Source organism: Crocodylus siamensis, chromosome 6 (assembly GCF_052110815.1).
Source record: "Crocodylus siamensis isolate JL-2025a chromosome 6, ASM5211081v1, whole genome shotgun sequence".
NCBI classification, from domain to species: domain Eukaryota; kingdom Metazoa; phylum Chordata; order Crocodylia; family Crocodylidae; genus Crocodylus; species Crocodylus siamensis.
In genome coordinates, this window is record NC_143400.1 from 15198622 (window position 1) to 15225516 (window position 26895).

A 26895-nucleotide genomic window follows, 5' to 3' on the forward strand; every position below is an offset into this window, starting at 1 on the left:
GTCACGGGGCCCTGACTCCAGGAGGTGTTTACCAGCTGAGCCAGACCCTGGGGGAAGGGGGGGCTTCAGGCAGGGCCCTCAGCCTGCTGTCACAGCGCCTGGACCCACAAAGCTCGTGTGCCTGCTTCTTCCTCCGGGTAGGTCTACTCCAGGGCAGGATCCAGGTGCCCATGTGGGTGTCTGCTCCTTGAGCAGCTACCCCAAGCTACAGGCGGAGGTGGTGGGGAACCAGTGACATGGCCAAAGCCGATGGACCACAATGGAGCCTTGCTGCTGGCCAGCTCATGAGCAGCAATGCGATGGGGATGGGGGGTAGCACCAGCACAGCCTCAGGCTTGGGCTCTCCCACAAAAGACCCAGCTCAGGGGATGCAACTAGGACAGCACCCTGGAGCACCAACCGGAAGAGGCCCAGCTACCGGGCCTGCCCCTATCATCCCTGGATGCCACATCCAACACCCTCTGGGGCACCTGTTTCTTGCGCTGCTCTCCCCATCTCACAGGGGGAATGAGGTGCCAAGTTACGTTCCCACTGCTGCATTCCCCTCCCCGACCCCCTCTTTTCCCTCCCATCAAATCTCCACAGCCAGCCTGAGCTCTGAGGCCCTTCTGACACAGCCCCAGGCCCCAGCTGGACCCACACAACCAGACGACACCCCCCATGCCTCCCCAGGCCTACACAGCCAGAGAGAATGGGCCAAGTATCACACACAGGGATCGAAATGGGAGACTCCTGGAGGTGCTTGCTGCTAGCAGCCCCCCAGTGGGGATAACTCCAGCAGTACAAGATTCCCCCACCAGCTGGGCACATCCTTCTCCCCCTTCCAAACCCTCTGTGGCCCTGACTTCTGCATGTTTCAAGGCTGGGCTACAGTTCAGTTCACAGAGCCTCTGCAGAGTCCCCCACCTGTCCCAGCCCTTTGACTTCCCACTGCAAACACTCAGGGACAAGCGCCCCAAGCCCAGGCTGGAAAGGGGCCGGTAACACATGCTGCCTTCCGGACCGGCTGCATTAGCACTCGGGGCCGGGAGAGGGCAGCTTGGAGCCGGGCGGGGAGGAGGGTCAGGGTGGAAGCCAGGCTCGCTGCTCAGGACATGGAAAGACTTGGGAGCAACCACCAGCCCCAGCCAGGCAAAGCCAAGGGCCAAGAATAGTCCAGAGGGCACCCTAGGAGACCTGCCAGCCAGGGCCAGGCAAGCCCCTGCTCACCTGTCCATAAGGTGGTGGTGGTTGCTCCTGCCCCTATGGTCTGTCTGCTCTGAGGGTGCCCAAGGCAAGGCCCCTCTGGCAGCACATCCTGGCTGCTACGGCACAGGCAAGAGCTCATGAGACCAAGACCCTCTAGCCACATGTCAAGGCCTCCCCCAGGCCAGGCCCCTGGGCTTCCCAGCAGATGGGGGAAAGCCCCTCCGAGAACCAGACCCATAGTGTATCCAGCTGCCTGCCCCATCTGTGCCACCAGGGCCTGTGGATTGGGGGTGACAGGGTGGGGTGGAAGCAGACGGAGAACCACGGTCTGCCTGGGCTCTCCTTAGCCTGGGGGTGCTACCCCTAGAGATCCACTATTTTCAGGGTTTCACAGCAGCCTCAGGGCCCTGTGGGCTGGGGCCAGCAGGAGGTGAGCAAGACCACCGCCCTCCCAAATGACAGACAGCCACACCACTTGGAAAAAAAAATATCTTGGTGTAAAATCTCTGCTACATACAACCCCACAGCCCCTGCCAGGGCACAAGACTTCCAAAAGAGCTGTAGCTAAAGCTCCCCCCTCCCCCCTAAGCGAACTGTACAATAAAATATTCCTGCTCACATTTAAAAAATAAGATTATCAAAACCAGGAGGCCGAGGGGGCCACCCAGCCTTTCCCTAGCCCAGGTGGATGTGCCCATAGGGCTCGCCTGCGCTCTGCGTTTGAACAGGGCTCTTCTTGCACAAAGGCTTCGTGCTGGGTTCTTACTGCTGCTGGCTGGCATTTCACTTGCCAGACACAGATAAACCCTTGTCCGGGCTGGTTCAGACAGGGCGATCCCGGCCCCAGCAGGCGGCTGGACCAGATGGGCCCTCCCCAGAGACCTGCCAGCCAAGGCTGTGAGCCTAGGGACTGGATATGCAGATCTTGAAGGGCCTATCACATCCTAACAGCACCAAGGACCTGAGCTCCGTTCTCCCCAGCTGCTAGCACCCTCCTGGCCTCATCCTGCATCCATCAGGCAGTGTGAAATACAGGATCAAAACCCCATCTTGGTGCTTCCTAACATGGCACCTGGATGTGCACAAGCTTAAAGAGGCCTAGGTGCATTAGTGCTGCTTAATGAGCCTGGCCAGGTACTTTCACTGGGGGTTTGAGATTGCTGCTGGGCACCCAGCGATTCCACCACCACCAGCTAATGGCTAGTGATGGGGCTCTTTGGCAGGAGCTGTCTGTTTTGGGGGCTCTGGAGCCTGAGTTGAGAGAGCAGCTCCCCATGGCAAGACCCAGGGTTCTTCCTTATAGCTCCACTGAGCTGCTAGTACCTGCTCAGTACCAAGCGAGCCTCCTGCCCCTGGGAGGAGCGATGAAGCCACAGCCTCAGCCTGATGCTCACCATATACTAAAGAGGCCAAGTTCTACTTTAGCCCCTTGTTACAAGATGCACACACAGTACATGTTGGCTGGGGGAGCAACGCTGGTCCATTCCTAATGGCTGTGGAGAGGAAGAGCACTGGCTGCCAGTCCATGCTTCCCAGGCTAGTCTCCCTTGACTTTGTTTGGTAAAGTGAAGACACAGATGCAGCTGCTGGGCTGTTGAACACTCCCTGCCAGCTGGTTCACATGTGCCTAGGATCCAGATCTGTAGGACACTTGATGCATAGGGGACTTGCTCTCAGCCTGAGAAAGCACTGGCCCAGCAGGCCCAAGACCTTTGGAGAAGGTATTTGGAAAGCCAGCTGGAGAGAAGAGCCATGTATCATTATTGCTGTTGGCAACCCTGATAATCAACCCAGCACGGAGCAGATGCAGATGGGGGGGATGTTTTGCAAAGCTCCTCAATGTTGAAGCAATCTTCTGAAAACAGCACTGAGGATGATGGGGGGGTGGGGGGGTGAGGCTGGAAGGGACTTCACAAGGTCACTTCTAGTCCAGGCCCTGCTCAATGCAGGACTAACCTCGACTCAACCATCCCAGCCAAGCATCTGTTGAACCTGCTCGAGAGCTTCCAAGGAAGGAGACTCCAACACCTCTTTAGGCACCCATTCCAATGCTTGACCACCCTCATAGCCAGAATCTCCTGTTAATCTCCAACCTCCGTCTCCAGGATCCGCCCCCATCTTCAATTTCTCAGGCCTTTGCAAAGCATTGCCCTGTGCTGTTAGTTTCTGAACCGTCTGAGTGAAAAAAGCATGAGAAGGCAGACCTTAAAATCCTGATGCTAGAGAGTCATCAGTGCTCTGGAAATACCCAGAAACCCACATGAAAAACCTGAGCGCCTGGCTCTGCTGCTTCCAGACCCAGGAGGTGCCTGCCCAAGAGTCTACAGGAGCCACTGAGAAAGGGCCCGACGCTTCTTGTTTTTATCCCCCCTCAGGGAAGATGCCAACAAACTGGGAACACAAGGCTTAAAACTATTCCAGCAAATGCTCTCGCTCTTGTTATCCTCCATCTCATAGGCCAAGGATGAGATCGTGGTAAGGCAGGAAGGACTTCTTTAACGGGATCCCTTGAAGGCAAGAATGAAACACCTCGGGGATGTGAGCACCAGCCCCTGGCTATTTTTACCTGGATCCTTGATCCATACGCTTGAGATTTGGTTTACCAAAGAGAAGGGAGGGAAGGAGATGCAGACAGCTGAACCTGCATGGAAAGACATGGGGATATTTTTCCCCCTTGATGGACTTCCAGAGAACTTGTTTAAACACTGGTTTAGGGCAGTGCTGACACCTTCAGCTGTGGCCTGACTCACTCACTCCTGCCCCACAAAAGCTACGTTATGGCTCATCATTATCCCATGTGTACATGAATGAAAGTCCCCCACACATTTATAGGTTGTGCTAAGAGACTCACACAAAGTGCACAGATTATGGACGAGGTTGGGTTGAAAAGCAGCCATGCTGCCGTGTGCATGGAGGTCTAACGGAGCACCACTCTCACGAGCTGGGGAGCTTGTAACAAGCTTGCTCCTGACTTCCTGGAGAGATGGCAAAGAAGGAGTTCCTTGATTGGGCAATGTGCAGACCCCACACGACGGGCTGGAGAAGATGAGGAGGATTCCTACCCTCCTGGTGTCAATCAGGGCAGGGTATGTGTGGCGGGGGAATCCTTCCGCTGAAGTCTAAAAACAGCTCTGATACACAGCTTAAAAAGGACTGAAGAAAAGATGTGTAAGCTCTGTGCTGAGGGCACCCTGCTGCCCAAGCTGGAAGCGTTACCAGAACTTCCCCACAGGGGGGCACTCCAGTCCTGAAATCTTCTGGTGACCAGTACCATCGGTGCTTATGGCACCCCAGAGGCATGGGTGCCTCCTCCAGAGCGAATCATCCATTTGGGGCTCTCGGGGGCATGTTCCCAGCCACCGGGAGGAAGGAAGTGTTTCCAAAGTCTAGCAGTCTTGGAAGAAAGCTGTAGGTGCTTTTCCTTTATACGGAGATACGCGAGAACTGGATGGTGGCTGCTGTCCTTACTTACAAGAGTTTTATTCCGAGAAGGAGGGAAACATGTTTAACTCGGGGAATTCTTCATTGTTGTAGTTGCTTCCCTGGTCTCCCAACATGGACAGCATGTCCTGGAAAGACAAAAGACGTGGTTAGTTTTGGATCTGGGCAGCTGCTGCATCTTGGAATCTAAGGCAGAGGTGAGGAACCTCTTTCTTTAGTTGTGTGGAAGAGGGTATCTGTAAAAACACCACAGCAAGAAGAGACTGCTACAGACGCTTCCAAATGCACCCCACAATTGACAGAGTTGTGTCCCCCATGCTACAGCAGGAAGAGGTTGCTACAGACAGGCAAAAGAAGTCCAGCAGTAGGGCTGTGCGAAACAGCTGTTTCAGAGGACAGCAATTTGTTTTGGATCACTGTCCTGTTTCACTGCAGCCGAATCTGTTTCAAATGGGCTGCAAGGGAAGTTTTGCACAGCTCTACCCAGCTGGATAGTGCCTGGGGCCAGGGACTGCAAGGCCCCAGCAGGGAGCAGGATCGGGCCCTTGGGTGGCTCATCTGGGGGAGGGCTACTGCCCTCCATGCAGGCGAGGAGACCCCCCATGCAGATTTGATCCCCATCACGCCAGGTTGCACGCCAGGGAAGTTCCATACTGGGGTCTCTTCCCTGCCGCTGCCTGCCCAGTGCAGCCCAGGCCAGGTAACACAGCAAGGACCAGCACTGCTCTGCCACATGACTTGGCTCTGCAGGGACCAGAGATCTGTGCTGGGGGTCTCCTCGCTGCCGCTGCCCACCCCATGCAGCTCTGGACTGCCAGGGCAGTGCAGGGTGGACAGCAGGGGTGAGGAGACCCCAGCAACAGATCTCTGCTCCCTGTGGAGCCAAGTTGCATGGCAGGGCAGCAACATATAGCTGTTTTCCTGTAAGCCCAGCTGCGAAACTCCAAAGTGTTCCGAAACATTTTGGACGCCTCGTTTCATTTCAGAGATGTTTCTGAGCCTTCTGTTTCAATCTCGACTTGGTGTTTCAGGCGCCAAAATGGCCTAAGACACTTCTGAAACAAGATGGCTGCCAAAATTTTGCACAGCCCTATCCAGCAGCAAATGCCCTGCTGGGTGCAAGTTGATAAGGCTTACAGAGCAGTCTGGAAGGAGGGTTAACAGTTAATGGGTCATATCACTCATCAGAGCAGGTGGCAGGAAGCCGTAGCCCGGGCAGTCTCTAACGGGCAGAGGGGAGATGGAGCCGAGTAGAGCTTTTCTGTTTATTTAAAAAAAAAACCAAAACAAAACAAAACCCTACCACAGATCCCATCGTGCCATGATGCACCTGGTGCAGGAGGAGTCCAGGATCAGCAAGTTTGGCTTCCTGCATTTCTGTAGCTAGGAGCTATTATCAGCTACCTAGAGCTCTCAGTCAGAGGAGCACAAAGTACCCCATCAGCTGACGTGTGCTCCCAGACTCTGGAGCACACAGGCATCTGGAAGGAACTGGGAGCACTGGCCATGCATCCCATGTGTGGTAAGAACCAGCCGTAACTTATTATGCATATTGCATGCAACAGCTTTGCGATTTATTCCTAGTTTTCCCATTCATCGATTGAATGTGGGGTCAGGTCACTCCTTAAGTGATGAACCAGCAAATCACACCTTAAATGCAAAATCTGCCATGGCCCCAAAGCTTGCTCACCCGCCTGAACTCATGGCCCTGCTTGCCACAGGCGCCCTCTTACCGGGAAAACCTCCGACTGGGTGGGTGGTTGCTGCACGTGTTGCTCTCCTGATGCCGGCCCGTGGTGCTGTCCCTGCCACTGAGGCCACATGCCTACTTCTTCTGTCGTCCGTGCCTGAAACGGGGCTGGCGTCTGCCCAGTCTCAGTGGCTGTTTGACAAGGAACAGGTGAGTAAGTTATACATGTGAGATTCTCTGACCACCGGGAGTGACAGCTGCTGGTCCCAAGGGCCATCAAGGGGTTGGCAAAGGCAAGATTTGGAAGCTGGATGTTACCACTTTATGCTCCCAGCCAACTAGACCAGTACCGTAATTGCCTGCATACCACAACCCCCCACAGTAAGACATGCACCTCATTTCTGGAAAGCAGAATCTAGTCACAGCCAAAAGCCAATTGCAGGCAGTAACCGGCTCACCCTCAGCCACCTCATTGGTTGCTTCAGGGCAAAAGCTCTGGAATTAACCCTCTCAGCTGCTGCCAAATTAGGCTACTCAGCCAAAAGCTACTTGGCAGAGGCTGTAAGAGGGCTGAAAACCTGGATTCTTCCCTAGTTGCTTGCCAGCCCAGAGACAAGCAGAAGCCATTATAGCACAGTGCCTCCATGCTTCTGTTCCAGCCATAAAGATTAGCTTCCCTATCAACTTTGGAGGACTGAACTTTGGGAGAGGAAAGGTGAGTGTAGTATGCAAGGAACTGAAGTAACTGGGGGTGGAGGACGGCCTCCCATCGTCAGCCACTTAACCATGAGGGCAATTAGAGCGTAGAATTAACAGCCCCATGTAGTAAGGGTTTGTTGCTGGAGACAAGACTACCCAGAACGGGTTTCTGGAGAAGTCATCATGATAGCAAGTGTTGTGGGATTCCAGAGGTGCCTTTCACCCCCCACCCACCCTGGGCTGAGACTCTTTAGGGCTCCTGGTTCAAGACCCTGTTTCCCAGGTCCTCACAGAAAAGAACTAGCACTTACTGAAGCCCGTGCCACGCCTGGCGATGTTGGGATATGCAGCGCCGCCAGGCGAGACAGTGGAGCCCGATGTGGACATGGGACTGAAGGAGGAGGGGGTGCCTTGGAAGGTGCCCATCCCAAATGAGGGGGAACGGGTCTTCGCGGCCTGGGATGCCACTTGCTGCAGGGACATGGAAGGGAACACGGTTACGTTCTGCTCCTCATCATCATGTGGTCCAGCACTGGAGACAGAGATCCTTCATCAACCAAGGAGATGGAGTATAAGCAGGGCAAGCTGCCCTACCACTGCTGGTCTGCCCTTTGCTGCACCTAGAAGGCCCTCAGGGGATGAGAGCTCTTTAGGGAAAAATGTAACAGAGGGGCCTCATTCTGACTGACAGAGCAAGAAGTTACACAGGAGATGGGAGCACTCAAGTCCGGGATTCACTCACCTGCAGACCAAGACTAAGGTGGTGACAGCAGTATTCAGCATGGAAGATTAACACCCTGTCTCCCCACATCTCACCCCCACAGCTTTTGGGGCTTCAATGCTCAGGGCTTGACAACCTCATTTCAGGCCAGGTTCATCGGTGCTGTTGGACCTGCCTCAGCCACATGATCCCTAAGGAATTCCTCCCACCCTCTTGGTTATTTCAAAGGAACGACTAGATTAAGAACATTTCCCAAAAAAGCCGCTTACATGGTGTGCATGTGCATGAGTCCCTGCCACTGGCAGAAGACCCATGGCAGACATCTAGGAGCTATTACCTGTGCTGAGAACGAGGGCCGTGACCCAGCCGGCCAGTTGGTTCCGCTGACCTGAGTGGGGTTGGAGTGACGAGAAATCTGGGCTAAGATTCGGCCGGTGGAGGCAGACTGATGTTGGATAATATTTACAGGTGGTACCATGCTACTGCCCCTAGAGTGGAGGACAGCAAGTGTTAAGCAGTAATTAAACAGCGCATCACAGAAACAGATTTACCAAGATTAATTTTTTTTACTGACCATCTACAAACTTTTTACTGACAGCCAAACTTTTTTGTACTGACGCTTATTTTACATAATGTAACTATAACCCTTTGGCCAAGCCACTGACAGGGGTGGGGTTCAAAGTTAAACACCACCCATAGTAAAAAAATATTTTGGCTGTCAGTAAAAAGTTTGCAGATTGTCAGTAAAAAATCCTGTTTCTTGGGTTATCAGCCCTGCTCAACTGCAGCAATGGTTTACACCCCCACACTTGTACCCCGCATCGCTGCATTCATTTTTGGGCTAGTACCTAGATACAGCTGTAGTAAAGCAAATGAAAAGTGATGCTGAAGTAAAGCAAATGAAAAGTGATGCTGGTCTTGGAAGACCAAGCGTCTTATGGTGTACATAACTCCCCCACATGGGTATGTTCCAAAACCTGCATGCATAGGCCACAGATGCTCTCCTCTGTTGGGCTGCCCAGAGACAAGCTGAGTCAGAACTGGCGCACTTCAGTGGCCTGTTTCCCATACCAGCTGTTCAGAGCTGGTGCTTCCTGGATGGTGATTACAGTTCAATCGCTTTAGATCAGTTAATACCCCCACAGTCACACCTTTGGCGCTTTCCTTTTTTGGAGAGTCCACAGTCAAAGTGCAAACAGAGGTACAATTCACAGCTATCCCACTCCCCAGCCAGTGCCCTAGCTTCACCTGAAGTTCTCCGCAGGCCGGGTAGGGGTGAAAGTATTTCCCTGAGGGAAGAGCGGCTGATTGGTAGGCACGGTGTTGGCAGGAATGGCTTTGCTCTGATCTGAGAAAGAAGCAAATTCAGGTTAGGGCCTGGAAGACAATGATGCCCATGGGAGGGAGCAAGAACCTCTGAGCACTTCCCATTCAATCTGATGATCTGCCCTGGCTTGCTACAACAAGCTCATTTGTCACTTAGCCATGCTATTATCCAGGCGCCAGATGGTTTTGTAACAGCTTGTTTAATTCGATTTCCTCTCAATTGTCTAATCAAACTTTGCATAATATCCTTTGAGCGTAGGAGGTTTGCTGAGATCTGATCTCAGAGTATAGGAAAACAGAAAAGCGCTCAGCTGTGAAGAGGCAAAAGTGGGCGGGGGGTGACACTGGAGGTTCCAGACCTGGGGCACTTGGTTCTGGGTGTAGGGCAAACAGTTGTTGTCCACCCCTCCCCAGCCAAAGAAGCATGACCAGGATCCCGGCTGCAGACAGGAAGGCACTGGGGGGTCATGGTCAGGGCAACAGTCTGGGGCAAAAGGTTATGGGTGGATAAACAAGTGTGCAGGTGCCCATTAGAGAATGTCCCTAATGAATAGGACAAATGGCAATATTGATTTGAGCTCAGTCATCCCCACCCCATCGCTGTATGCAGCTCCCCCTACCTGTACTGATGCCAGGGTAGATTTCACTGAACCTCGGGTCGCGCTCCTGCGGAAACAGGGTCTCTGCTTTCTCCAGGGGCTTGCTGTGTTCCGGGCCGGCTGCCGTGACTGGCTGAACAGAGACCTGGAGACACAAACATGGGTAACTAGCAGGCAGAGGCAGGGATACCTCCCCAAGGACACGAAGCAAGCCCGCTAACAGCATATCATCTATGGCAGCAGAGCTCAACCCTTTGGCCTAACGGGCCACAGGACTGGCATAGGGCTGGTCCATGACTAGATCAGGTCCTGGAATCACCCTGTCCCCCACAGGATTGGTCCCCACAGGCTTGGCACCACCTCTATGTGCTGGGATTTGGTCCCAACACTGCCACCTCCCAGCCCCCAGTGCACTGGGATTGAGCCATGGCATCCTAATGGTGCTGCTTCTGCCCAGCCTCTGTCCAGCACCGACTGCTGCCTGATCCAGCACAATTTAGCAATGGTGGGAGTGGGGGAAAGAGATGGTACCAATGCCCTCCAGCTGCTAAATGTTGGACCCATGGGGACCTCTGTGGACTGGATAACATGGAGCCATGGGCTGGATCTGGCCCATGGGCTGGGGGTTAAGCACCCCTGATCAACAAGAAAAAGAGCTGAGAGGCTCAAAGCCTGGACCCTCATGTGTACCCACCCAGGCAGTGCCTTCCATGCAGGAGCATTCTAGGTCACTCCCATGAGGGCCAGTTTTTGGGCTAGGATCAATCATGCCACCCAGGACAACAAACACACTGCTGGAAGCCTTCCCGCTCCCTGCCAAATTACCTGCGAGTGCTCGTACCCAGACAGGCTCTCTCTCCCTGGAACTGCTTCCAGCTCTGCCTGCTGCTGTGGCGGCTGCTGCTGTCTAAAATAGAAACAACTGTGAGAAGACAACAGCGTCTGGCTAAATGCAACCACAGTGCTGGGCCTGGACCCAGTGGATGTCAAGAGAAGCCTCTCTGAATGCTGTAGCATAGCAGTGCCTGGCAAGCCTGTGGGTCAGAGGACACGACCCCTCAGAGTTCCCCACAGGTCTGGAAATTTGGTGCTGGGGCTCTGGGAATTGAAACAAGGTTTCCACCAAATTTCTGAAGCCACAGAAAGCTGCGTGAGCTGCATGACAAGGCTCTGGGGCTGGATCTTGGTCACTCTTGCTATAGCAGGACCCAGACCTGTGTTCCCAGAGACAGTGCTATGGTCAATACAAAAATAGCCAAAGGCTACTCACCAGTGCCTTGCAAATGGCACAGGCAGACCCCAAAAGGGAGCTCCTAGTGACAAGAGCAGTTGACAGCTCTCCTTGTCTGCCAGCCAACACCCTTACAAACTTGTGCAGCTGCCTGAACTACAACTGGGCAGATACTCCCTTGCTTCCGCTCAGTTAAAATTTAATTGCCAGTTGCAGAATTAGCCCTGCTGCTTAAACAGACCAGCAGACTACCAAGGCAGCAGACACAAGGTTTGTGTGTTTAATAAGGCATTAGCTAGGAAGGATTGATTACAGCTCTGGGGACAGCGAATGTAAGGACACCTGACAGAGTTTATACAAACAAGGAGGCCAGGAGAAGAGGAGATAACCCACATAAGAGAAGACTAAAAGAGCACTGCATTCTCCTCTGACCTTGAGGCCAGCTGCGCTGCACCCATCTCCAGGGGAAGGCTGGCACTCTGCCCCAGCTGTGGCCTTGGCACGGCATTGGACAGGGCAGGCCGTGACTCCTGGCTTGAGTTCCTTTGAGGAAAGAAGGATACAAGCAGAGTTCAGAGCTGGTCGCTGCATGGAGAAGCTGGCTGGGTTTCACTCGCAGCAGGATGTATTGTAGTGGCAAGCCCAGAGTCAATGGAAAGATCCCTCCTATTTCAAAGTCCTTTGGGTCAGATGTTGAACACAATAAGACCCATGAGCCAAAGACGACTACAGCCTCTGCACAGTACCCATCAGAGGTGTTCTTCAGCAGGGCAAGCTAGAAGCCTTGCCAGGCTAATACAGCTCTCAAAACCACAAGCACCTCCATGCTGATACCTAAAACAAGGTCTGAGATTCTCCATTCAACTCAGCAGATATATGACAAGCGCTAGGGACTTCTAACTGCAGAGAGATGTTCACATTAAATCCCTGGTAAGCACCTCTGGGTTCTGCTTCTGATGAGCTGAAGACAGTATAATGGCCAGTACCTCAAATTAATCAGTTTCTCTCCACATAGCAAGAAACCCTTCCCCATGTTCCCTCACCAAGGCTTTTAAATGCAACTCCTTTTGCGCCACAGATAGTTCTCAGTCTCAGAGAAATAAGACACATTTAGCTACAGTTCACAGGCTGTAAAAGTGTAGCCCCTCCAGCCAGATGACATCTTGGCTGGAACAGCATGACATACTTTTAGGTCAAAACATGGAAATGGGAATCGATGCGTCTGGACTAAGGGGAATGAAGGAGTTCAAAGAGATGCTTCTAATGCCAGGACAGAGATAATATAAAGACAAGACTCCTGGATGTTGACCATGTTCCTAGGACAGTGGTTTTCAACCTGTGGTCCAAGGACCCTTGAGGGTTAGGCAGACTATGTCTAAGGGGTCCATTAAAAGATGACTATGATCAATCAAAAGAATGTGGATACCTATACTTACAATTCTGAGGGGTCCGCATTTCCATTCAAAAATTTTCTGGGGTCCGCAAATGAAAAAAGGTTGAAAACCACTGCTCTAGGGAAACAAAGGGAAGCCACAGCAGCAGGAATCAGGGCAATATTGCTCCTGCACCTCCTGATAGCAAGTGGGTAGGGCGAGTTGCTGCCTGTACTCTGCAACTGAGAAAGACCTAGAAGGGAATTGGACATCCAGCCTTGATTCTGTTTACAGTCTGGATGGGCAGGCATCCTTCATGGCTAGTATTAGCCATGTAACTATGAGATGCATTTGCTCAGCAGCATTTCCCTTCCACAGCACAAATGTGGCACCTCTAATGACGCCCTGAGCTGCTCCCAAGGAGAACAGTATCCTTGACTGCTCCCAAGGAGAATCAGTTACGATAGCACAAAGGGAACAGGCAAGGTGGGGCAGACAAGCAATCTTACTGCAACATCACAATGGGGGAGAGGTCTCCAAGTTCTGGGGCATGCTGCTGCAGGGAGATGGCAATATTTACTTTATAGCAACAGCTGATGCATTTTAAAATAGCCGTTTGAGAATATCTGGGCAAAATCTGGTCAAGGGAACAGAGTGAACTATGTAATTAGTGACTTCACTGGGGTCTAAACTGAGCAGAAGACTAGCGAGGACCCTGAGAGCTCAGGTTCTCTGCCTGGGAGATGCAGAATCCAACATGATGCCTGTGGTACAACTCAAAGTGCTTGCGAGCTGTGTGTACGTACTTCACGTTGGTGTTGGTGCAGATGATGTACTCAATCTCATCTGAGTAGGGGTTCTGGAAGGTGAAGGAGCTGGTTCGCATCCAGAGCCACTCGCGGTTTTTGGACCGGAAGCGGAACATGACTGACAGCACCTGGCCTTTTAACTTCACCACCTAGAAAAAGCAAGGCTATTGCTAGCACCAGATAATGGACATATGGAGTGACCTCAAGTATAAGCATAAAGGCATCCAACCCCATCAGCAGCTGGCCGGGGTGCCCTATGACTTTAGGCCATGCTACTGCATTACACCTTCCAGATATATTCTAGCTACTCCATTCATCTGTTCCTCTAATGAGGCTTAGGATGCTATAGGAGCAGACATACCACTTCCTTTACACCCTCAGTGATATGTCTTTGCGATGATGGGATGCATTAAAATGTTAGCTACTCTCAAAGCACTCACTCAATTAGCTATGTTCAAATGAACAAGGAGCTACTACTTCTCATGGTGATTGAGAGGGAAGGAGTGGACTTGCTTGCCTCTCCATAAATTTGAAGAACAGTCATCTATTTGACCACTTGCCACTCATTAATGGAGTGATATAAAAGTTAAACTCCATTCACTTCTTGTGCTGATAAGAATCAGAGCTGCCTTCCCTACCCTCCCACCATTGCAAGGCTGATGGCTAACAGAAATAGCCATCCACGCTGCAGGCTTGCCACAAACCCACAAGCAGAGGAGAGGAGCAAAAGCTAAAAACCTGCTGGAAACTGTCCCGCAAGAGCTGCTGATCTTCCGGGTGGCAGAAATCTACGATGTCCTTCCCCAGAAGTTCCTAGTTCAAAAGAGGAGAGAAAATGAATTCAAATAAGTCTTTATTTGGCAAGATGATTCCCTGGGCTCCTACCTACCCTGGGCAGTGGAGTACAGCTAGAGATGCTTCTCTTCCCCACACTACGCCCAAAGATAAGAACTTATTTCAGCAACAGCACAATGGAATAGAGGTTTTCAGCCTTAGTAGACTTACGGTCCCCCGTTGGAAAATGCCAGCTTTTCACTTTCACTTGCCGTTTTTATTTTTATTTTTTGACTACAGCACAATGCTACAGCAATTCTTCCATTCAAAGAACTCAGCAGGACAGAAGGGTTATAACCGTCTGGGTACCTATTGGAAATATCTAGGTTCATCTTGTAAACCACGTGGCTGTTTGCAAACCTCCCAATGCTAATATCACATAACACTCGTAAAAAGATCTTGTGGCCCCTTGGCTGAAAATCACTGCAGTACAAATTCACCCTTTGAATAATCAATTCAGATGCGGAGATAAAGACTCTCTCGATTAGATCTAGACATAATCCAGAGCCACTACCCTGTACAGATCAAAGCAAGTTTTTGCCTATTTTTCTAAGCAAGGCAGTGGAGAATGCCATGTCTGGTTCTACCCTCACTGTTTTGTTTCAGCTCAGTTTTATTTAGATAAGCAAAGCCACAAGGTGTGGGGAGAAAAGACCAGCTGACCCTGCACTCTCTTGGAAAGTGTCTCACCTGTGGTTGGTAGCCAACTGTCGCCATGCAGCGGTGATCTATGAAGGTGAAGATGCCTTCAGTGTTGTGTCGGGAGATGAATTCTGTTGGCTGACAAACAGTGCTCATGTCTGTGCAGTTGGGTGAGCTAGTGACCTGGGGAGAAACAGACCCCATGTTAACTGACTCTGCTTCTCTCACTCACTCACTCGTTGACCTAGATCAGAACCATAGCATTCTTGCCCCGTGCCCAGGAGCTGGTATCATGTACTACCTGAACAAGCAGCAGGTAATAAAACCTCAATTTGACAAGGGATGTCAGAGGGGTGAGATACTGCTTCATCTGAGCCCAGGCAAACATGTAACCAATTCTAAGGCTAGTGAAATTATTTACTAGCATTTAAACAACCCTCCACACATTTCCAAAGGCCTGTCATGTTCCTGTCATCCCTATTTAGTGAGAATGACACAGAGGAGGAATCATGAAACCAAGTAGGGCATTTGATACATCTACTGGCGCAACAGTTCCCAGAAGGCCTCTCTGACAGCTGCCAGAGCTCCATATAACACTGGTCTGGGAGACTGGTGCTTGCGGGAAACAGTTCCTTGTACATTTTGCAAGCCAGAGCTTTGGAAGCTTTCAGACAGCAGACATGGTATTTGCTTTATCCTGAGCCAGAGAAGACGTTGCTGCTGAAAGGAAACAAGGAGGATCACACATGGAGAATATGCTGGCATAAGATCTTTCAGGAAAAGCAGAATTGGTTGGCTAATAAAATAACCCCCGTCATGTAGAATGGGGCTTTAATTCTCACAACTGCCATGTTCTGCAAGATCTGCTGAATCACAAGAGTTTGTACCCACCTGTAATCTGCCAATGGCCACAAGGCAAAATTTGCTTCCCTGGCCAGCATCTGGGTCATCATCTGGTAACGAGATGCCTGGGACCAAAAGGAAAAGGAATGTTTGAAAGAATCCTGGCAGCGTCTGTAGGAGAGGCCGCTAATTCCACCACGGGGAAGCAAGACTAGAAGTATTGAACTCCTTGCTGATTTGTTCCCGAGTTCTTTCTCCTAGGACCTCAAACTAAAAGCACCCCACCCTCTCCCAGTTCAACCTCTAATCCAGAGTTCACAGGATTGGATAATGCAACCCATGTCTGGTTACACTCCAATTAACTGTGCACAAGTATTGGAATGCCTACTGTAACGCCCACAACCTGCAAGAATCCAGACCCAGCATTTAAGAAAGTGGGATTCCTTTTCATCCTAAAGTCTGACTTTAGGATGCCAACTTGCTGCTGACTTGAACAACTGATAAATGCCGTTATTTCTCACCTGCTGGAGGCCAGGCTTTGATATACCCTGTGCAGTGTACCACCACGTAATGAGGCTCACCATCTTTCACTGCACCCAATCCATTCCTAGGGCAGAGAAAAAATTACTGAGAGATTAGTCCATATGTCTTATGGGCCAACTTGTTTCCAATTTGTTGCACAACCAAACCCCTGCAAGCAAGGAATGCCGCTCCAGATACGACATATTGAGCTACACCTATTTGAAAAGTCCAGGGCGTGCGCAGTGAACGATTCTAAGTGCTGCAATTTCAAGGGACACAAGAGAGTGGAGCTTGCTTTATTTTCTACTTGGTAAGACCCCTGTGAGACTTTCAAGAACAAAGAGCAGCAGAATCTCAGCCTGGATTAAGGTTAATTAGACATTTAAACTATATGCTGCAAAAAAGAGGATTGGCATATTCAGAGCACCTGTGGAAAGGTGTCTTGTTAAGGTAGAGATGAGGGTACAAAAGTGCCATTTCCTGGGTGAGACCATGGGTCCATGTTGCCCAGTCTTCGGTGTCGCACAGGGGCAACGGAGCAGATGCTGAAAGGGAGTGAACTGGGTCTGACCAGGGTATTTTCCCCTGTTCCTCTCTCACTCATCTAAGGTCCAGGAAGCTCTGATTCAGAGGCTGTATCCCTCACTCCCATACTCAATAGCTGCTGGTGTCCCTTTCCTCCAAGAATGTGTCCAACCCCTTTGGGAATGTGGCTAAACTGGCAGCTTCTACCACATCTTGGGGGCAAAGAATCCCATGTTTTAATTACACACAGTATAAAAAGGAACTTCCTTGTGTTACAGTCTTACAACCTAGTAGTTTCATTTTTGTGACCCCTAGTTCTTGTAGAAAGAGAAGAGACAAGGGATCCCCATTTACTTTGTCATTTAGTATTCTGTAAACCCTTCTCCCATCCCCCCAAGCGTCTCTTTTCTAAACTGAAAAGGCCTGGCCTCTTTCCTCTGACACAGCAGGAGTCTTAAATAGCCTGTGCTACATCTCCTTGTATACACGCTTTCACCACAGCACCTTTCCTCACTGCCCGCCAACATAATGTTGGAACCATCCAGTTTCCCAGCACAGTGCAACAGGCGCCCCCCATGTATTTACCTGCATCGGTTCCTCATGAAACTAAGCCTGTTGACAGAGACAGTATCCACCGAGCTGCTGCCGCACCTGTTGTGGTCAAGAGGGAAAGCTTTAATCCTCATTGATACAGCCTGCAAAGCCTTGAATTGGAAGATGAAGCACTACCAACACAAATTCTGCCTTTACACTCCCTCCCCCTGCTTTAAAAATATAAATAGCCCCTTTTATGGGCACAGAATGTGAAAAGTCACGCCCCGACTCAGAGCAAGCGCAGAGGAAGGCGGGAATGCAGCGCCGGCATTATAAAATTACCTGCGGCAAACATCCCTGAAGGCTATTAGCACAGGGCTGAAAAAAACTATGGGCTCATTTGAGAGTGGAATTCCCTGCAGGGAATCAGATGACTCGGATCTTATCTAGCATGGAAGGGCAAAGCAAAGGCTTCACCGCTTTAATGCTAACAAGACAGGCAGGCAGTGGGGTTTGGCTGAGGACTTGACATGCCACAGTTGTGGCTGTGCTTTTCCTAGTACCTCATTCGACAGATGAAGGACCGACGGGAGCCCATGGACATCCTCATGGACTGCTGGCCTTCCTTCTTAACTGTCCCCGTCTTCAGATCAAGGATGCGACCTATGCAGAGAAAAGGCAATGTGCTGATGGTCTACAGGACAACTATGGACGCTTTCACTATGGCACTGGGATGCCTCAGCCCATACACTGGGCAACCCTGTTTTCTTAAGAGCCAAATTCCATATTACCAGCTTGAGAATAGGATGTAGCTGCGACCCATCCCTTCCTGGAACTGAAAGGTACCAGAGAATTCAGGGGCAACCATGCCACAAATTAGCCCCATCCCCTACCTGAGCGCAGCTCTGATTCCATCCCCTGACAGACGTTGCTCTGCTCCACACACCCCGTTTGAGCTGCTGCTCTGCTTTCTGCTCCCTTCCCAATTTGTCTTGTGCCACACACAAGTTTGAAGCACACATCCTGCAGATGGGCCATGCCTTGTTTACAGTATCTCCCAGAAGCTAGTTCCCTACTCCAGTAGCTGACAGCATGATGCTCATATTGTCTCCAAAAATCAAGAGTAAGCACAAAGAGGGAGGAGGTGAAAAGAAATCAAATGCCAGAACTAACTAGAATATTTAGAGAGATTGCGAAGGGGTGCCTCCAGCATTCAGTTACACAGGTAGCATCTGCCTAGCCGGGCTTCTCCCATCGAGGAGGACCTCCAGGGTTGGGGAATGATCTGTGCATTGGAGGGTAAAGGGATTCACAACTGCTGGAGCATGTAAATAGAGCAACCCTTCTGGAAACAGGTTTAGCACCATTAACCAGGATGGGGGAACATCAGCCCACTGGGATCATGGCTTATCTCAGTCTGTTCAACACCATCTGAAAACTCTTGGAAGTTTTCAAGAGCAGGTTGGATAGACACTGGGCTGGGATGGTTTAGACAGGGATGATCCTACCTTGAGCAGGGGGCTGGGCTAGATGGGACCTTGTGAGGTCCCTTCCAGCCCAATTTACCTATGGTCTGCTTTGTCTAGAAGGCCACTGATTCAGGCCTGGCCTGGCAAGGGCATGCGCGTGGCAGGCAGACGGGCACAGGGGTTCGCGCCATAGGCTGGCTTACCCGTCAGCGCATTCTCAGATGTCGAGAGCTGCTCCCGCAGTTTGCCCACGTCGTCTGGGTGCACCTGGTTGTACAGGGTGCTGCCAAACCACTCAGACTGGGGCTGGTTTAGGACAGGAGTCACCGAGTCCGAGACGTAGACCACCCTTCCCGTCTCACAGGACACTATGAATAGAAAGCCATCGGCTGCCTCTAGAATCAAGTGTTTGAGTTCCTATGCACAGGACAGAAAGATGTTCTTAATCCAGCAACTATGGCACTCATTGCCTGTCAACCACCTCCAGACCCTGGGCTCTCTTCCCACCCCCACCCCAGACACACTTTTGCAAGCTGGACATAGAAAATCAGAGAAGTGAGACTGAAGGAACCTCCAGAGGTCACACTGCATGCAATCAGCCCTGTCCAAACCATCCCAAACACATTCAGCATCTAACCTCTTTGTAAAACTACTGTCAACCCTGGTACAAGACATCACACCCGAACCTACCACAGGGAAAGCAGGGGGGCCACAGCGGCCAACACCTTGCTTCTATAAAAGGTTGTTAATATATACTCAAGAGATCCCAGGCAGAGGCTGTACCCACTACAGAGGAAGGCAACGGCTCAGCAAACCCATACCAGTCGGGCCGGGGGTACAAGTCCTTCCAGAGCCCAAATATGGCATTGGTCTGACACTGAACGGAATGACAAGAGCCTCTTGCCAGGACCCTCCAAGCGTTGGTCCCAGCAGGGAGACTGGGATGTTCCAGTGTTCATCCCCATCCTGGGCTCTAGCCACCACCCAATGCCTTTGAGGGAGGCTCAACAGCACCCTGACACAGGGCAGAGGCAACCAGCAAAAGCCCCTCTGGGCTTCCTAGCAATGCAAGCAAGCAGAGACCTGATCCGTAAGGAAGGAGGGCTTGTAAGTGCCATCGGTGGAGGTGTTGCCGGTGCCCCGCAGGGATTTCATGTGCGACACGGCCATACGCAGGATGGTCAGCTTGTCCGGTTTGCGGGCCAGAGCACTGCAGGTGGGCACCATGTCCGACAACTCTGTGATGTAGGCAGTCATTTTGTTGCGCCGTCGCCGCTCTATCTCACTGTGATTCTCCCTGGGGGTGGAGAGTGGAAAGAGATCAGAGAGGCAATGAGTGGCTCAGTTCTTTGGCCACAGTGGCTCTCCCTGGGTTCTCTGTGGAGGGCAAAACCGAAAAGAAGGTGCTGGGTTCTTCAGAAGGTAGCAAGGCAGCAATAGCCTGGCATACTGGGCATGCAGGAGAGGACACAGGAACAAGTTTGAGGAAGAGGAGCTCACGTCAGAGACTGGCTGCCCTGTATGACAGGCTCTTGCTATAAGGTACATCTATCCTCAAGCTTTTCTGAAGACAGTGAGCTACTTTAGTACAGGAAGCTTCCTACCACAGTATGAAGGCACTACTGCAGCAAGCAGTTGGCCCCACCACAGCAGGCCTTGTACAGTGACTGTGGTGGGTCTCTGTGCTGGTAAACTACAGGCCAGCTATGCCATTTTGGTAGCATGAAGAGACGGAAACATGATAAAACCTTATTTTCTCAACATACAACACTCCCCCCCCCCAAAAAAAAATCCTGCTGGAAATTGGAGTGTATATTATATGCGATAAATAGGGTAAGAGCAGACCCTGCTGCTTAGGGGCTGAAATGGGAAGTAAATACTGCAGCAATACACGTGGAACAGAACAAGCAGGCTGAGCTACCTAGTTACTTATTAGGGCTGTGAGAAGCTTCAGTAGCCAATTAGATTCAGAGATTTGGCCCAATTCGGGGGACTGAATCTCTGAATCTGAATCAAATCAGGAGACCAATTAAAACCTCTGAATCCATTTGAAGCATCTGAATTGATTCAGCCAAAGACTAAAACAGGCAGCTGACACAGCTGCCTCCAACTGGTAAGTCTGCTGGGGTTGCAGGAGGGGCAGGGGGTATGGGATGCGGGTGCAATGCCCTATTGCTGCATGCCCAGCCAGCATGGAGTGGGGCAGGTTCAGCAGTGTTGAGAGCAGGGGCTATGCTCTGCTGCTGCTTGCCCCCTTCCATCTGAAGCAAGCTGTGCCTGTGTCCTCTGCCCACCCTGGCTGGGCAAGTGGCAGCAGGGCAAAGCCCCTGCTCCAAGCACTGTTGTGCTTGCATCCTGCACACGCTGGGCAGCTTGTTGCAGTCCCAGCCCAAATCCTTCCCTCCTCCAACCTCAACAGATTTACCAGCTGGAAGCAGCTGTGTCAGTTCTCTGTTTAGTCTATGGCCGAATCTCCGAAGCGGTGCCAAATCTTTGAGATTTAATTTGGCCAAATCGAATCGGGACAGTGATTCGAATCTCTAAATCGAATCACTGTCCTCCAAATCAGCTGAATCCAAATCCAAAGCGATTACTTGCCACTTCACACAGGTCTATTACTACAAGGAAAGATCTTTTCTTCTTTCATTCTGCCTTTCAAAAACAAGGTGCAGATTATATTCCAGGGAACATCATGTGAGAGAAAAATATGGCAGCTTCTGTTCAAAAGGGCTTCACGTAAAGGAGAGTAAGGCCCTGCAGTTTCCAGGATTCTGTTCTGAAGACGAAGGAGGCACACGGGAGTTTTTGCCCACTGCTTTTATGAAGCCATCTCCCTTACCAGCCTGTACAAAATATCTGCACAGATTTCTGCCACAGCAAAGGAAGAGTTCTAGAGATGCATTTGAATGAGTGCTCCTGATTTCTTCGTGATACTAGGCTTAACACAGCTCACAAAACATCTTCTCTGGGATGGGGGGGGGAAAACAGCCGAATGACACCTCCCCCAGGCCGGAGCAGAAAGAACTGGAATCCTACTTATGGCCCGAGTGCAATGTAGCTGTTATTACTTGGATTGATGTTAGTTGAGTGATGAAGGTAGATCTGTCGCCAGGTTAAAACGCCAAGTTTCCTTTAAGAAAGCTGGATCAGATGCAAAGAAGCACATGAAGGAAAAAATGAAAAGTGGATGGATGATAGAGCAGGGGGAGAATGGTAGAAAATAATACTGGGAGAGAACTGGTAAGGAGAGGAAAACCAGTGGGAAGCCTGTCACCTTTTAGGCTTCTGCGGTGGTGGCTTCATCTCACGCTGCAGAGGAAAAGGGCCTTCTGAACAGTGCTTGGAGCACCCCACTCACCTCCCCTTCAGCTCTGCCAAGTTACAGATACGGGTATAGAGTCAGGGGAATAGGGAAGTGAGCAATAGGGCTTTACCTGCTCTCTTGCAAGCTATTCTTGACAATAAGCTGGATTTTGCAAGAGGGCATTAAACAGAGATGAAGGGAGGTGGGTCACTGTTTAATGTCAGAGGAAGGAAAGCTCTTCAAAAACATTACTGTCTACTCTGTAGAAAACCCCCTCTTCTCCCACCACAGATACACTCACTGGTTTTCCTTTAAACCCACCAAACCCCATCCTTATCTCCTCAGGTATCTCAGCTATGCAAGTCTGCCCTTCAGAAGGTATGCCTGCCTTCTAAAAGAAAAAAAAAAACCCCACACAAAAAGAACCAAACAGACCATAGTAATAAGCCAACCAAAAAGATCACAGGGTACCAACACCCAAGCCAGTATGATCTTGCTTAAGAGGAACGACTTCAAGAAAACGGCATAGCGCCTATTCAGTTTTGCCACGGACCAAGGCAGCATCATGCAGTCCTTGTACTGTGTTTGCAAAGAGACCAGCCAATATTTTTGTTAGGTCTATTCATGCAGTGGGTGAAGGCACCATGGCAAAAACCATAACAGGGACTTACAAGTAGGTGATATTTGGCTTCTAACTTCTGTCTGACACGAGAGTGTTTTTACTTTCCACAGGGCAGGCTAGCAAAGTTATAACAAGTGATGAACTGGCTGCGCTGTGGCCTGTCTTCTTGCTGTCTGAGCTTGAATGTAAAACAAAATTTCACTGAAGGCATTCCCCTGGGTGCCCTGTGAATTCAGTTTGCACCGAAGTCTGTCTAGTTTCAAAGCTTCTACTGCAGCAGGTCAGAAAATAAAAAGGGAGATGCCTGGAAGAACATGGAGGAGAGGGAAAACTTGCTTTGTCATGCTTAAAATCTCCGTTTCTCCTACCTGGCAAGTCTTTCCTTATCCGCTGAACTCTGTTCATCATCAGACCTAAAAATAAAATCAGTGAACTAAGCTACAACAGAAAAAAAATTTTAAAAAAGAAATATATATATATAAAAAAAAAGGGTAGATGTACTAGAAAAACAAGCCAACAGACATCAGCTTTATAAAGGGGCAATATTACAGAGGGGGTAAAATTTTGCAGAATCACACACACCGATGTCTCCAAAATGTTTTCAGAGCACTTCAAAACTTTTACTGATGCAAAAAGGTAGGCAAATAAGGCTAATTTTACAGCTGATTAAACCGAGACACAGAAACTAAGTGGCTTTTGTGGGAGGGTTTTGCCTCGGGTCAAAGGGATAATAGCAGAGGTGGGAATCTTTTTTCTAGTCACAGACTATGCTTTCCTGGCTAGATGATATTTTTTCAGGCTCAATACACATGCTATCTTCCAGCATTAACACACAAAAGAACTAGACAGAAGACCAACAGCTATCCACAAATGTCAAGAGAGTCACAGGTAGAAATACAAGCGCACTCTAAAACATACACAAATGCTGTGTAACGAGATGGAGCACGTACACATCTGAGGCATCTACATGATTCATGTGTGGGCATGTGAGCATACAAAAGTATTCTGCAAGTCATCTCAAAAAGTACCTACAAAAATCTTTCATAGCAACATGGAGGCACATAACACTTTGTTTTCCCAACTCCATTTGCTTCTCAAAGGTAACTGATATGTTTTCCATTTGTCTGTATTCTTTGATCAGGTCATCTTAGCTAGCGCAATTCAAAAGCCACCTTTACCACTGCAGATCAGAGTTTTCTCCATGTCAATCATCCTCACTTCCTAGCCATAAAAAGAGCTCTTCTATCCAAAACACAACCAGGATTCACAGAGCAAAATGTGTTGCTATCACTACCTGATTGCGATATGCGTAAAACATCTTAAGAACTATGCCAAATATCTAATGTTTCACTACCAGGCACTGCTTTTAGTAAAGACAGAGAGGAGGGAAGAAAGTTCTTTTTCGGAAAACGGGGCTACGTGAAAGCTAATCAGAGACTTGGGATGATACATGGAGGCCTGAAAGAAAGATTAATGGGTTAACTGAAATTGAGGAAATGCAAAATAAGTGTTTTTTAATTCCATGAATGCAGCAATGATACCCATAGGATGAAATCCTTTGTGTGGCATGTTCTCCCCAAGTTTTGTATAAGCTAAGCCTTCTTCTCACCTACCTTCCACTGTTACCAAAAAGGTTTCCAATGGCAGATTTCTCCCACATATGCTTCCTGATAGTTACACCCAGGTGTTAGGGGACCTATTCTACTTTTCAAGTAACCCATCACCCTGTGCATTACACTTTGGTCAGCAAGCACAAGGGAGAGTGCATGTAAAAGTCCAAAATGAATGCATGCTATAAGTGTTACGCAGAAGAATCCCATTAGTGAACAGAGTGACCATGTATACCAACTGCTGTTAAACCTCAATGATTTGGGTGTTTTGGTGCCCTGTTTTGCCATCACAGTAGAGGTCAAACGCTGTAGTCTTTTTATTTGATCCTGGCTAATAATAGATTCCTGCCTAACATTTATAGTTCTGCATGTCAAAACCAGGAGAACCTGATCTTAGGCTTGAATAAGCTGGTCAGCTAGAAAGGGTGAAAAAGCATTTCCATCCCAACCCCCATGCAGCACTGAATAACCAGATGTATTAATGGACTCATAACTCCTGAAGAGTCAGGGACTGAATTTGTGTATCCAGTTCAAGCACTCCTAGGGCATAATATGCACAATGCTATAAATAACAGGTGCCGCATGAGGCATCAGTAGGTATCAAGTGCAACAGAAGTCAGGGTATTTCAGTTCTAAGCTGAAGCCATGGACATCAAGACTGCAGTGAGAAATAAAGAGAATCACACTGAGATTAGAAATTCTAGGGAAGACACTGTATACATGCACAGGACTCGGAGCCTTCCAAGACCTTGCAGCTCAGGTGGCTGAAGGGGATAGAAACAAGGGATTAGGCTGAAAACCTTGAAAAACTCTTCACAGCTGTGAAACTGCCGCAGCACAGGATTTCAGCATGGAAACTTTCGTGCATCAAAACAATCTGAAAGGAGTTTTGCTAACGCCCAACTCCACCACCATCACTGGGATCTTGCCCCCTTCAAGGGGCCCATGTTCTCTGGTTTAGAGCTACAGCAGCTCCCAGTGGAAGGGTCACTCCACGCCAGTTTTACAGGAAAGCAGAGCAGGCAGGGTTTTCCAGATGTCATGTCTAGTCAATCCTGCCTTGAACAGGCAGCTGAAGTCCTGACTAAACAAGCCACAGTCAAAGGTCTCTCCAACCTGCTCTTACACATATCCAAGGAGGGAGATTCTACCTCTCTCCAAGTAGCCTGTTCTGCTGCTTGCAACCAGAAAGCTCTTAATCTCCATCCTCAATTTCCTCTGCTGCAGCTTGAGGCTGTTGCTCATAGTCCTGATTCCCGTGTCCACAAAGAAAAGCCCATCTCCAGCCTCTGTAACTGCTTCTCAGACATTTGAAGACTGTTATCAACCCCGCTCCCAGTCTTCTCTTCTCCAGACTAAATAATCGTTGTTCTTTCAGCCTTTCCTTATCAGTTACATTTTCCAGGCTTCTAATCCCTTTGGTTGTGCTGCATCAGATTCTTTCCATCTGCCCACACCTTTTTTGAAGTGTGGAGCCTAAAACTGGGCATCGGGCTCCAGGTGACACCTCCGTGGTATGCAGAGAAGGGGAAAAAAATAAAAAATCTAGAAACAGGCATGAGATGTTGCCTTGTTAGCCCCACCCCACCCTACCCCAGATACTTGACCACACAATGTATTGCCCTGAGCCAGTGAAGGTAGTGGGTGAAAGTTTTTATTCAAGTACCTCCCTTGCTGTCCCCAGAGCAATGCTAGCATTCAGAGACCTCTCAGCACTGTAGTACAGTAGCAAGGCTATGTGCCAAGATGAGCCCAAGTCTTGAGGTTGTATCCTAACACCCAACTCAAATCAGAGCCATTTCTGATTAAATGGTAGTAGTCTGGATCAGTGTGTGCATGTGGGGGTGTCACTAGGACCTTCAACATACACGCCTAGGCACAAGTATGAGGAGTGGAGGCTACCCAGAACATCCACCCCACCTTTAGGCCATTGAGACAGAATCCAAAGGCCAGACCAAGTCCAGACATGGCTGAAATATTTAGTTGTACACACAGAGCCTTGTTTTGGACAACTGCCAGTGCTCCAGGGTGGCTTACTTTTGCTAAGCCCTTAGCAAGAAAAAGCAGAAGACAAAATGCGCCCTCAGACTGGTGACACAGACTGAAAATAACAGCATCTAGAACAAACACAGAGAACTTGAAGATTCAGCAACATTAGCGTGACACACACAAACCATGAAACATTTCAGATCAAAAGCTGATGAGCTTCCTGGCAGGCTGGCCAGGCCCTTATCAATGCCCAAGGGAGCTGGGGAAAGCAGTGTCAATGCCCAACTGTAAACATGCTAAGAGCATCATTTCTGCAAGAAGCTGTGTAACACCAGCTCTCACAGACTTCAATGTAGGTGGGCACACTTGGCACCCTGCAGGAAAGAACCCTACAGGACCAGCAATAGCAGACTGAGGGAGATTAAGCAGTATTCTACAGTAATCCTACTGCACACTCCCATCTCCAAGAAATCTGCATTTCCCCATAAAGCTTTTGCAAAAAAATTCTTTGACAATCCCTCGTAGTTGAGGATGATTGCCTTCCATGGCTGTCTGGTCTAATCTTTGCTGGGGCCTCCACTTTTGCAAAAAAAGCCCCTTACAGAATACAAACAGGCAGCCCATAGAAGACATACCATGTACTGATAACATCCCCCTGGGAAGCCACAGGCTAGCATGCCTGCCAAATGTGCCACACACTTGCATTCCAGTAAGATCTGGAGGAATCCTAGCTGGAAGCTGAGATAAGCACTGCTAAAGAGTGACATTGAATGATCTCATTACCTTTAATGTGTTGAACTGCTCCAGACCAAGTGAGCAAAAATTTCTAGCACTCCCAGTGCAAACTGCAGACTTACTTTACATTCAAGGGGAAAACCCACCCAAAATCTGAACATTAAGTCAGAAGAGAGATACTTTTTAGGG

The 26895-nt window shown here is 49.7% G+C and overlaps 1 protein-coding gene across 3 annotated transcripts in view; it reads right to left on the bottom strand.

Annotated features, from left to right (window-relative positions):
- Positions 1-3078: 3078 nt before the first annotated feature.
- ARNT (aryl hydrocarbon receptor nuclear translocator) overlaps positions 3079-26895 on the bottom strand; it is a 37569-nt gene continuing 13752 nt past the window's right edge. For 2 of the 3 annotated variants that reach the window (XM_090050605.1, XM_090050606.1), the window contains exons 5-22: positions 22741-22785; positions 19530-19743; positions 18650-18863; positions 17541-17640; positions 17029-17094; positions 15918-16003; positions 15445-15521; positions 14602-14736; positions 13816-13890; positions 13075-13226; positions 11328-11438; positions 10490-10571; positions 9686-9809; positions 8988-9087; positions 8077-8227; positions 7330-7489; positions 6363-6511; positions 3079-4757 (exon numbers count right to left, since the gene is read on the bottom strand). In XM_090050605.1, the coding sequence (XP_089906731.1) occupies positions 4668-4757; positions 6363-6511; positions 7330-7489; positions 8077-8227; positions 8988-9087; positions 9686-9809; positions 10490-10571; positions 11328-11438; positions 13075-13226; positions 13816-13890; positions 14602-14736; positions 15445-15521; positions 15918-16003; positions 17029-17094; positions 17541-17640; positions 18650-18863; positions 19530-19743; positions 22741-22785 (2131 nt within the window). In that variant the 3' untranslated portion in view covers positions 3079-4667. The remainder of the gene's footprint in view (positions 4758-6362; positions 6512-7329; positions 7490-8076; positions 8228-8987; positions 9088-9685; positions 9810-10489; positions 10572-11327; positions 11439-13074; positions 13227-13815; positions 13891-14601; positions 14737-15444; positions 15522-15917; positions 16004-17028; positions 17095-17540; positions 17641-18649; positions 18864-19529; positions 19744-22740; positions 22786-26895) is intronic. The other variant, XM_090050607.1, reaches the window with a different exon arrangement.